The 13,204-nt window shown below is 35.9% G+C and overlaps 1 protein-coding gene across 1 annotated transcript in view; it reads right to left on the bottom strand.

The window, feature by feature from the left end:
* The window catches only part of gfra4a (GDNF family receptor alpha 4a), a 552,913-nt gene that overhangs the window by 121,925 nt on the left and 417,784 nt on the right, over positions 1-13,204 (bottom strand). Inside the window, exon 3 of the mRNA XM_030127272.1 lies at positions 10,915-11,196. Within this exon, the coding sequence (XP_029983132.1) occupies positions 10,915-11,196 (282 nt within the window). The remainder of the gene's footprint in view (positions 1-10,914; positions 11,197-13,204) is intronic.

The raw sequence follows: 13,204 nt of genomic DNA on the forward strand, positions 1-13,204 counted from the left end.
TCAACATTTCCTGCAATTTTCATCCAAATCTGGGGCACTGATCTGCCTTGGTGGAGGTCTCCGCTCTCCGAGTGCTTCTAGTTTATTTATGTGACTCTAGTTGCAGAAAAAGGTCTTTCCATTGCAGTTTTGCATGATTTATCAACTGCACTACACCCAAAAAAACACCTCTTGCTAACACAAGAACTTTTAATCGAAAAACATAAGTTTTGGTGAAATTCCATTAGGTAGATTTTTATGGGCAAGTTATATTCGCGGAATTTGAGGGTCAATGGACAAGCTACTATTTACATGTCCAAAAAGAGGAGGGTTGTCCTTTCGCCGAAGCACCTCTAGCTTAAAATACCACATTAACGCGAAGCAAATGTTAGTCGGGTTTCGGCTAACGCGTTGCCCAGCTTGAGACAAACACGTTACGTTCATATACATTCCCGTCTTTCTCGAGTCTGCTCATGCAAAAGGAAACGCGATTAATATCTTTTAAAAATGAATATTTTGCTAAAAAATGCATTTCATTATTTTGGAAAAGAACTCATAAACCAACTGTTAGTCAGTGGATACGGCAGATGCTTTCTACCCTTCCACTAGAAAAAATGTCCTATATTCTTAAGGGCAAACAGGAGTCATTTGAACGTGTTTGGAATCCTTTCATTGTGTATGCTAAGAATCTAAATTTACTGGAGGACAACGCAAACATTTGAAAAAGTTACCACTGTGGTTTCTGAAGGTGGATGCTCAGATTTCTACATTTTGTATATATATTTTTTTCTTTTTGTAAACATAATGGTGTTTGTGTTTGTAGTCAGCAGGTTGCATGGATCTGATGTATGCACTGTTTGTTGTTTGTTTGTTAAAATGATAAAAATGTAAATAAAAACATTTTGGAAAAAAAAAAAAAAAAGAATATTTAATCATGATTAATCAAAATTAATCCATAGCAATCCTGCAATTAATCTGATTAAAAAATGTTAATTGTTTGACAGCACTAGTTAAAACTGAATCTTATACCCACTTAAGAAAAAATATACAGATGCTTAATCCTATCTCACTATTCAGTTAAACATATTGTGGTGGGTTTTTTGTACAGTCTTGTCATATATAAGGCAAAATAAGACAGAGTAGGAACAGTATGGAAAATGCAAAATATATGAAACACAAAGCCAGTGTTCCAGGACTTTTTTGGGAAGAACCGGATGTTATTTTCTCAGGAACAAAGACCCAAGTGCTGTGTTTCTATCAGCTGTAGATGAATGATGGGTCCTGATGCAGCGTCGTCTCAGGGATCAAAGGTCACGGTGTTCAATCTACAATAGAACTCCTGCTTTTCTCAAACTGAAATACATTCATTTTTTCTGAATCTTTTCATTCTGCTCTGCTCTGTAGATACTGAAATATCCAAATGCCCTCCTGTCTTTCTTGGAGGAACACTGTTTCACACACATTTTAATCATTTTCTGACATATTTGTTGCCAAATCAGTGGTCTGCAGTCCATATTTGGTCTTAAGGTACTGCACTTTTCTTGGGACCATGTAGTGCAGCATTATGTAATAATGGTTTAATATGTAATAATGTAATAATTTTTCACCTCATTATGTAATAATGCAGCATTTTGTAATAAACTTTGCCATATTTTGTAATAACTTTTTACACACTCAAAGAAATGGAAAACCCATGTAGTAATCCTTATGCAATGTATTTATTTTGAAAATATTTAATAAAATCATTTTTAGTGAAAAAAACAAGAGAGTTACATTACATTTAAATAATAATACAAGTCTTGGGAATATTCAGTACTGTTTAATACAATTTAGTCAACGCAGTCACTTAAAAAATGAAGTTTGTCCCAAAGCGTTTGCCGTCCACCTGACGTATGCGCACTGCTCAGCAGCCATTTCTGCACGATCATCACCTGTCTGCAAGGCCTGTTGTGGCGTGTGCTCCTGTGATTTTTCGTCGATTTTCAGAGACATGCAGACATACACAGACACATGCAGACATACACAGACACATGCAGACATACACAGACACATGCAGACACATGCAGACATACACAGACACATGCAGACACATGCAGACATACACAGACACATGCAGACATACACAGACACATGCAGACACATGCAGACATACACAGACACATGCAGACACATGCAGACATACACAGACACATGCAGACATACACAGACACATGCAGACACATGCAGACATACACAGACACATGCAGACACATGCAGACATACACAGACACATGCAGACATACACAGACACATGCAGACACATGCAGACATACACAGACACATGCAGACATACACAGACACATGCAGACATACACAGACACATGCAGACACATGCAGACATACACAGACACATGCAGACACATGCAGACATACACAGACACATGCAGACATACACAGAGACACAGACAGACACACTCAAAGCACTCGGGACCTGTGTTTGGCACATTTGGCACATGCCACTTTCTTGCCTGTTTTTTGAATTTGATTTAAATAAATAAAACATAAGTAACGTAAATTGACATGCGTGGTATTTATTGAGGTCCTCCAATGTTTATTAAATTCAACACAGTGATGATTAATACCATAAATTCAATGTAATGTTTAATAAATTCAACATAATGATGTTTAGTAAATTAAACATAATATTTGGTAAATTCAATGTGTTTAATAAATTCAACATAATGTGGCATGTTTGCTGCAGTGCATTATGGGTAGTGGGTACTATGTTGTAAATGTGTTATTTTTATGCTCAAGAATTCAGCGGGGTTGTTGTGTTAGTACTAGTTTTGAGTTAATATGTGTATGACAATGCTTATTGGAGTTTTTGTTTATTTTTTCTGTATTTTTGTAATTTGTAAAGTTGCACCCTGAGTGAGAGCCATTGGCAGAGCAATGGCTGTCCTGTTGTGATTGTTCCAGTTTGGATCTCCCTCTCTGTCAAATTAAAAGCACAACTTGTGCTCACATTTGGCACTGAACTAACTTCCTGTCAAACTTCCACCTATGCTACAATAATGATGTAAAGGCAATTAAATGTAACAGCATGTAGTAAGTTCGGTGTGTTTAATAAATTGAACATAATGATGTTTAGTAAATTTAACACAATGACATTTAGTAAATTCAATATGTTTATTAAATTCAATGAAATGATATGTAGTAAATTCAATGTGTTTAATTGATTCAATGTAATGATGTATACTAAATTAAACGTAACAATATTGAGTAAATTCAACATGTTTAATAAATTCAACTTAACTGTGTGATGTAGCACTTAATTAAGACGGTTTGCTGAAATTTAGTCATCTAGTATTTTTAAAATTTAAATAAAAAAGTTTTGTGGGACTGGTTGATGTTATCTTATTATTTAAATCCAATGTTCTGTTTTTTTGAGTGCATATTACAACAGTCATTAAAAAAAGTGGGTGCAGCACTTTTTTTTTCTTTTTAAGAAAACATAATAATTTGGTGCATTATGTAATAAACCATTGAAAAACTATTGAAACTGATATCTTGATTGGAAAAACCATCAAACCAGCAGAACAGCATTAAGCATTCCAGCTTAATTAGAATTAATAAAATTAAAAAAACAAAACAAAAAAAAACACAAAAAAAACAAAAAAAACACTTGTAGGATGTTTCACTGGTCAAACCTACATCAAATGTAACTGTATTCATTATAATGTAGAATGTGTTTGCAAACTAAAGACAAAAGCTGAACTAAATAAGTATTACTGACAAAATGTGGCAAAGTTTATTACAAAATGCATTCAAGAATTTTATTACAAAATGCAACATTATTTCATAATGCAGCACAACAGACTATCACATTGTTGTTTCATTATTAGCCCAAAACTGACTTTGTTTTAACTTTGTTGTTAAAAGTGTCGCAGTCTGAATATGACGAATGGATGTGGATTTCCAAATGAAATGAAGTCGACCAGAAAAACATGCAAAACACAAAATAGAAGTGTCTGTAAAGAAATACAAGTCAGAGTACATTTTAATGTCACTGCTTCGTTGCTAATTAGCATTTTCCATATTGTTCCAGTTATTCTAATTTTGGGTCATACATAAAAATGACATGTTTGTTTGCTTTTAACCCTTTAACTACTGCAATCTCTCCAGCGCTGCATTTTGCGCTTTTCAGCATTCTAATTACCGTACCCACTGAACCCTTTGTGCTATCCGCAAAATTCAAATGGCATCAGAAAGCTGAAATCCTGAACTTTCCAACACTATATAACACTTTACTGCAGCAATGTGGGACTCTATTACAAGTAGAAAGAAACTTCCACAAAGGCTAAAAAAACGCCTGAAAATAGCATAAACTATTAAGCCATAACATAGATACTGAGTGTTCAAGACCAAAAAGTATGTTTGAGCAGATGTAAAATAGTTGAAAGTTTACTTCTGCAATCTCAAAAAGTTTCATTCTGGACATTTACAGTTGTTTCTGATGATAAATATGCTAAAAAAAATTCAAGTCTGTTTTTCTTTTTAACTAAAACACACTGTTTTAAGCATTTATTATTTATAATAATGATAATTGATGGCCAGCTATTGAAAGTTAAGTTCTTCTTGAAAAAAAAGGTGCAAAAGAATTGGCAAAAAAGACACTTTTATTGCAAAGAAAATATGAAGACCCCTACGCGGCCACTTATAATAGCAGTCTTAAAAGGGTTAAAGCTTTGCAAATACATCTAAATTGTGCTAAATCCACAATGTAAATCGAAATAAACAGTTGTGGAAATGTATATAATAGAAGTTTAATGTACTGAGAGGAAAAGTTAGTGCTAATTCTCCACAGCAAAGGAAGGGAGGTGTAAGTCAGAGCTCAAACGGTTGAAAATAAAGTGGAAACAGTTTTAAATCATGACATTTCTATTGGTTTCATTCATGGAGGTGAATACCAATGACTAACCATTACACAAAAAGACTGATCAAAAGATTGTATAACAACTGTGACAGGTCTAGTCAGTTCTATAAAGATTTTACAGAATTTCTGGTACAGTACACGAGAAAAAATCTAAATCTTACCAAGCGTGTTTTTCTCATTTCTTGTCAAAATATCTCATCACACTTAAAATAAAACATAATCACCTAAATATTAACTTTTCAGTGAGATATAAGAACTGATTTCTAGACAAGAAATCTTACCAAGATCATTTTCACTTGTTCCATTGGCAGAGTCTTTGCTTGAATCAAGCAAAAAAAAAAAAAAAATAAATTAAAAAAAAAAAAAAATAAAAAAAATAAAAATAAAAAAAAATATATATATATATATATATATGTGTGTGTGTGTGTGTGTATGTGTATATATATATATATATATATATATATATATATATATATATATATATGTATATATGTATATATATGTATATATGTATATATATATATATGTCGAGGCCCTAAACGGAATCTGGCCCGATTCAGAATGGAAACGGCCCAGAATGGAATTCTATTCTAGGCCGGCCTAGAATGGAATCCTGCTGCTATAATGTTATTTTTATACCATGTTTAATGCAAATGATCCATAATTCCATAATTTGTCATAATTTAACATTTTCAGTCTTACATACCTTGAGTAACTATTGTCAATTTCAGTCGGTTTCACTGTACCATATATTGGTGGGGAGTACCACTAGGTTCTATTTGTAAATAAAGTGTATTATAATTTACAATTAAAATGTTGTTTGTTTCATTTTTTTTCACATATTTGCAAACTCCATGTATTGATTTTTGTAATAATTTAGATCATTTGCATTAAACATGGTATAAAAATAACATTATAACAGCAAGATTCCATTCTAGGCCGGCCTAGAATAGAATTCCATTCTGGGCCGGCCCAATTCTGAATCTGGCCAGATTCCGTTTTGGGCCTTGACATACATACATATATATATATATATATATATATATATATATATATATATATATATATATATATGTATTATCTGCCAATGGAACAAGTGAAAATTATCTTGGTAAGATTTCTTGAAATAAGATTTTCAAAATCTATTGTCTGAAAATATTTGAAGAAATCTTACCAAGATAATTTTCACTTGTTCCAATTGGCAGATTTTTTTGGCTTAAATTAAGAATTTTTTTTTTTTTTGCTAAATTCAAGCAAAAAAAAGTTAGTTCTTATATCTCAATGGAAAGTTACTCTTTAGGTGATTATGTCTTATTTTGAGTGTGGTGAGATATTATGACTAAAAATGAGAAAAATAAGATTTAGATTTTTGCATTGTTGAGACCATAATGGGACTTGAATTAAGCAAAAAAAAAAAAAAAAAATCCTGAATTAAGCAAAAAAAAATCTGCCAATGGAGCAAGTGAAAATTATCTTGGTAAGATTTCTCGAAATAAGATTTTCCAGATCTTTTGTCTAAAATAAGTTCTTTATACTATATCTCACTGAAAAGTTACTCGTCAGGTGATTATGTCTTATTTTAAGTGTGATGAGATATTTTGACTAGAAATGAGATAAGTACACTTGGTAAGATTTAGATTTTTTCCAGTGTACAGCATCATTAAATCCCTGTGTAAACATTACATAATGAAAGAACAATAATTAAAAGAACCAATGAGGACTATGTGTTTATGTGTATTAGCGTTCATGAAGAAATAGTGTCTCCAACACGTGCAAAATCTGGGTTTTCTGTTCTATTTCATCTGCCATCTATAACATTATTCCAAACCCTACACTGCAGCATCTGTTTTAGTAATGGTGCAAAATTTCCCCGACTCTTATAAGACCTAAGCAATTTTGCAGAGCATCTAAGCTGAGGAAACAGAAAAACTCTTCTTCTACCACTTTGGCAGAAAACACAGGTAGTGATTTTCCTACAAATAAGCTCTTTTTAAATGGGAACAAAAATGTATGGCTTTTAGTCAAATGACAACAACAAAAAAGAAAAACAAAGGAAAAGAAAATGGGTGGTAGTTGTCTGTGGGATTTCCAGTTGAAGGCATTCTGAAGATGTGTTTTGGTCGAGCATTTTTCCCAAATAATTTAGCATTTGATCGAGGTAAAAAAAAAAAAAAAAATAGGACCAATATCCCTGTATCTCACTGGCGTGTTCTATCAAGAATCAATACCAAGTTGAATCTGCGAGGTTGTCGGGTTCTGTCTGTATGTTAGCGTCCTGTGGTCTGGATGAAGCAGATTAATGTCCCAGTAGAAGTGGGCGGTACTTTCACTGGAGGAGAACTCAACTAATTCCATCCATATATGACTTCCTACTGGTGCTCAATAGGAACTATATTGATATCTCTGATTATTTCCATGTTATAAGCCATCAAAATATGGCCCATTATAAGTAAAAGCAAATATTTAATAGTTCAAAAATTCGTCAAAAAAATCAAAATTTTGCAAAACTATGAACAAACATTGTATACATTGTTCCAAAGAAGCATATAAAAACATGTAAAATTTGAAATAAATCCAACCTGTAGATTAGGAGTAGAATATTGTTGAAATCTAGACATTGTTGACCTTGAGTTTGACCCTTCAAGGTCACTCAAGGTCAAAGGTCATGAACCCAAATAAAAGTCCATATATGACTTCCTATCAGTGCTCAATAATAACTATATTGATATCTATAAGCATTTCCATGTTATAAACAACTAAAGTAGGGACCATTATAAGTAAAGGCACATCTATATTATGAAAGCCAAGTGGCCTCCGTGTGCATCTGTATGTGTGTCTTGGGCATCAAACAATATCCGTACGGAGTTGACAGCTGCAGTTTGGCATCTTTATGTATTTTTGCTCAAGGAACAGACTAGCAAAAACGGCAAGTTGATAGGACCAATATTTTGGGAGATATTAGTAATTTTGGAATACAACGGCCTTACAATCACGTTGCTATGGCCAGAATACTTTGGCGGTGACTGCTGGACAAATGCGGTACAGCATGCACGAATACACAACATCATAAAAACTATCACATCTAGAACCTGTGGATCCCCACGGGTCAACGCACTAGTTTTTAATAATTAAAAAAAAAAAAAATTCCCAACTCAAAATTTGTCAAAACTGTGAACAAATTTTATAGACATATCAAGGAAGCTACATGCAAAATTTCTAAATAAATCCAACCAGGATATTTTGTTGAAATCTAGACATCGGTGACCTTGACTTTGACCCTTCAAGGTCACTGAAGGTCAAAGGTCACGGACCCAAATGAAAGTCCATATTTGACTTCCTATCAGTGATCAATAGGAACTATACTGATATCTGTAACTATTTCCTTTATATAAACCATTACAATATGGACCATTATAAATAAAGGCACATTTTTAATATTTCCAAAAAAATTCTTCAAAAATCAAAGTTTCTCAAAACTGTGAACAAACTTTGTAGACATTATCTCAAGGAAGCTACATGCAAAATTTCTAAATAAATCCAACCCGTATTTTTGGAGAAGAAGATTGTTGAAATCTAGACATCGGTGACCTTGACTTTGACCCTTCAAGGTTACTGAAGGTCAAAGGTCACAGACCCAAATGAAAGTCCAGATATGACTTCCTATCAGTGCTCAATCCGAACTATACTGATATCTGTAACTATTTCCTTTTTATAAACCATTACAATATGGACCATTATAAGTAAAGGCACATCTTTATTATTTCAAAAAATTCTTCAAAAATTGAAGTTTCTCAAAACTGTGAACAAACTTTGTAGACACTGTCTGAAATAATCAATATCATTATCATTTCCCATATCAGTGTTACAGTGTTATGGCTGATCTGTGTATATTTTCAATCATTTTAAAAACAGTAATAAATGGTCATTAATAGGGATGCACCGATTCTGATACGAGTATTGGGCATTGGCTCCGATACTCAGTGTGTGTACTCGTATTCGTACTAAAAGTAATCCGATACAAATACACCGATACCACTTACGGCCATGTGACATTCACAGTTCAGTGCAGCAGGTACGAGGAGGAGGAATAATGTGTGTGGAGTGTGAAGAGTGAGGAAATGTTTCAAAATAAATGACGGTGATAAAAGTAACGCTGACTGCAAGTAACGTTACAGACAGATACGGACGCAGCGTTCTGTCCGTCCTCTGCGTACATTCCATCCGTTTTCCAGGTGCTGGCGGATGCGTACCCAGACGGAGAGGGGTACGGAGCGGTGCAGACCGCCGCCAGCGGATGTGAAAACGAAACTTATGGCTCATTTCTCTTTTCTCTTCCTGCTGAAGCTAAGCTGTTAAAACGTACTCGCAAAAACGCTGCAATATTAGTATCACATTAGTGTTACCTCTGTCGTCTCCATGTTTGTTATTACTGACTTTCTTCTTCTTCTTCTCAAAAGACTTTACTCTTCTTTGTAGTATTTGTACAGTATGGTTAATTAAGAGCGGCACCCCCTGGTGGATTAATTGAGAAACGCTCATTCCAACACATTAAATGTCAGTAGCAGGTAGGGATGTGAATCGTTAAGAATTTAACGATTCCGATTCCATTATCGATATTGCTTATCGATCCGATTCCTTATCGATTCTCTCATCGATTCTCATTGGGTGAGGGAATAAAAGAGTACAAACGGGTGTGTTTGCATTAACTGTCTTTTATATTTCCATCTCTGCACAGAAAATCTAACATATACAGTATGTACAAATAATAATAACAGATGACGCCGGGCCGGTTCGGGGGGGCGGCGTACAGTGAAAGTGAAACTAAAGACTCTTTACTAATTCCTCTATTGCCGCATTTCTACTACGTGGAACCGGTTCGACTCGGCTCGGCTCATCTCCAGTTGTTGTGCACCTCATTTCCTTTCCCTTCTTACCTTCGGAAATTTGTATTTGAGGAATTACCACGTTTGTTGCCCACACCGGAACCGGCCCGGCGTTCACTCTGCCGCTACATTCACAAGTGCTGCTAAGTAGAGTATCAAATACGTGACATTCCTGTAAATGATTCACATGCTGTGGACAAATGTTTGAGGATATTGGAGGGATTCCACCCTTTTGAAGACATGGAAGCTTTGACAGTGTTCCAAGTAAGTGGACCTGGTGTCATCTGTTTTAGACCGCTTCTGCCTCAACGCCATGTTGGCTGCGTTCTGACCAAAACATTGCAGCGTACGTGTGATGTCATTGCGCATGCATAACAAAGCCGGAATCGATAAGCAGGCAGGCAAACGATTCCAAGGAATCGAGCTACTGAGAACCGGTTCTCACAAAGAACTGATTCTCGATTCCCATCCCTAGTAGCAGCACTTTGTTCCAGTCAGACTAATGACAACGACAATAAAGCACATTTACAAAAGGAACTAACAACTGGAATGGGATTATTAAGTACTTGTATCGGTACTCGGTATCGGCAAATACTCAAATGTAAGTACTTGTACTCGGTCTGGAAAAAAGTGGTATCGGTGCATCCCTAGTCATTAATAAAAGCCTGTTTAGCAATAAATAGTTGATATTCTGCTCCTGCTACACTATGACACTATGGTAAATTTCTTTAAAAATTGCAGCCGAGTAAGCATTTTTTTTTTTTTTTTTTATCTGTATGAGTTATATATTTGCTTTAATAGAATTACAGTGTCAGGAATTCAGTGTCATAACACAGTGAAAAACCGTCCTACACAAAGAAACGGCTTAAATATAAAAGTAAGAAACGACACTGACTGTGCAAAGCATTTGAAAGGTGTACAGGGTGATAAAATACAGTCATTATGTGTGGAACAAAAGGACTGAATTAACCTACAGTTTCACATTTTTTGGCATAATAATTGGAATTTGCGCTTGAGCTGTCTGTAGGTGGGAGTGTTATTTATTGTGCGACGCGTTCGTTAATCCCAATAACACACTATACCTGCTCCCGCCCACATCTGCGGAACAAAGCCCCTTGGTTGTAATGTGGGTCTTACCGTGCAGAACCGACTGGTGCAGGCTCCAGTAGATGCTCAGGCAGTTCTTCTCCTTCTTCATGCCTCGTTTACATTGGCAGCCGTGCAGAGGGGTGGACAACAGCGCCGTCATGGCGTTCTCGCACTGGTTTCGGGCCCCGGGTCCCAGTTTGACGCTGCCGTCCCCGGCTACACACTGCCTGAGGGTGCGCAACCGTGGGCTGCAGGTGTCGTCGCTGGAGCAGGTGTCTCCGGCGCGAAGGCAGTCCCACCCGCTGGCGGACAGAGCCATACGAGGGACTCCTGCAAGACGAAGAAGGAAACCCCCATGATGCTCAGTGATGCTTCAGGTGTACGTTTCAGAGTATGAAAAACAGCTCAAGTACCTGATAAGGACAAAAGTACTGGGACGTGTTCTTTTATTTATATTTCAAATCAGCATGAACAAGACATCTGACAACTGTCGCCATGATGTGTCCCAATATTTTTGTCCACATAGTTTATAAACATCAGCATTTCCTTAAAGCAGGGGTGTCAAACATGCGGCCCAGGGGCCAAATACGGCCCACCAAAGGGTCCGGTTCGGCCCCTGGGATGTTTTTGCCAAGTGCAAAAATTCCACAGTCTTGAATTGAATTAAGCAAAAAAAAAAGTAGCTTGAATTAAGGACAAAATCTTGAATTAAACCAAAAAAAAAAAATCTTCAATTAAGTAAAACAAAAATTCCATTAAGCCAAAAAATATCTCAAATTTAGCAAAAAATCTTGAATTAAGCCAAAAAAAAAAAAAAAGTCTTTGTCTGTTAGCAAGATAACTCAAAAAGTTATGAATTTCGGTGGTGATTGGGGGGTGGCAGATTTTGAGGAAATTTTGAGGAAATGTTGATACTGGCACAAGGAAAAAATGATTGAATTTTGGTGGTGATTGGGGATGGGGGGGGTGGGGGTGGGGGGACTGATCTGCCTAGCCGTAGGTCTGTGCTCTCCGAGTGCTTTTCTTGTTTAGTAGACATGATGTGTCCCAATATTTTTGTCCATATTGTTTATAAACATCAATATTTTCTTAAGGTTTAATGAGAGATGTGAAGAAAGTAGATGTTAGCAGATGTTAGTCATACGAGGAACTCCTAGAAGATGAAGAAGGAAACACCCATGATGCTCAGTGATGCTTGAGGTGCACGTTTCAGAGCATGAAAAACAGCTCAAATACACAATAAGGACAAAAGTATTGGGACACATTCTTTTATTTATAGTTCAAATCAGCATGAACAAGACATGTGACAGCTGTAGCCATGATGTGTCTCAATATTTTTGTCCATATTGTTTATAAACATCAATATTTCCTCAAAGTTTAACGAGAGATGTGACGAAAGTAGATGTTAGCAGATGTTAGCAGGTGTTAGTAGATGTTAGCAGAGGTTAGCAGATGTTAGCAGATGTTAGCAGAGGTTAGTAGATGTTAGCAGATGTTAGCAAAGTTTAGCAGATGCTAGCAGAGGTTTGCAGATGTTAGCAGATGTTAGTAAATGTTACCAGAGGTTAGCAGACGTTAGCAGATGTTAGCAGATGTTAGTAGATGTTAGCAGATGTTAGTAGATGTTAGCAGAGGTTAGCAGATGTTAGCAGAGGTTAGCAGATGTTAGCAGATGTTTGTAGATGTTAGCAAAGGTTAGCAGATGTTAGTAGATGTTAGCAGATGTTAGCAGAGGTTAGCAGATGTTAGCAGAGGTTAGCAGATGTTAGCAGAGGTTAGCAGATGTTAGTAGATGTTAGCAGATGTTAGTAGATGTTAGCAGATGTTAGCAGATGTTTGTAGATGTTAGCAGAGGTTAGCAGATGTTAGTAGATGTTAGCAGATGTTAGCAGAGGTTAGCAGATGTTAGCAGAGGTTAGCAGATGTTAGCAGATGTTTGTAGATGTTAGCAGAGGTTAGCAGATGTTAGTAGATGTTTGTAGATGTTAGCAGAGGTTAGCAGATGTTAGTACATGTTAGCAGATGTTAGCAGAGGTTAGCAGATGTTAGTAGATGTTTGTAGATGTTAGCAGAGGTTAGCAGATGTTAGTACATGTTAGCAGATGTTAGCAGAGGTTAGCAGATGTTAGTAGATGTTTGTAGATGTTAGCAGAGGTTAGCAGATGTTAGTACATGTTAGCAGATGTTAGCAGAGGTTAGCAGATGTTAGTAGATGGTTACTGGTGTAGAAGATGACATTTTCATTGTGATATGTACTCTTGGGTGCAAAACCTAGATTTTGGGGCTTTGACTTTTTTTCTTTCTTTTTTAATTAAAGCTCAGTTACAAGACAAGATCA

This window comes from Sphaeramia orbicularis, chromosome 22 (genome assembly GCF_902148855.1).
Source record: "Sphaeramia orbicularis chromosome 22, fSphaOr1.1, whole genome shotgun sequence".
Lineage (NCBI taxonomy): Eukaryota > Metazoa > Chordata > Actinopteri > Kurtiformes > Apogonidae > Sphaeramia > Sphaeramia orbicularis.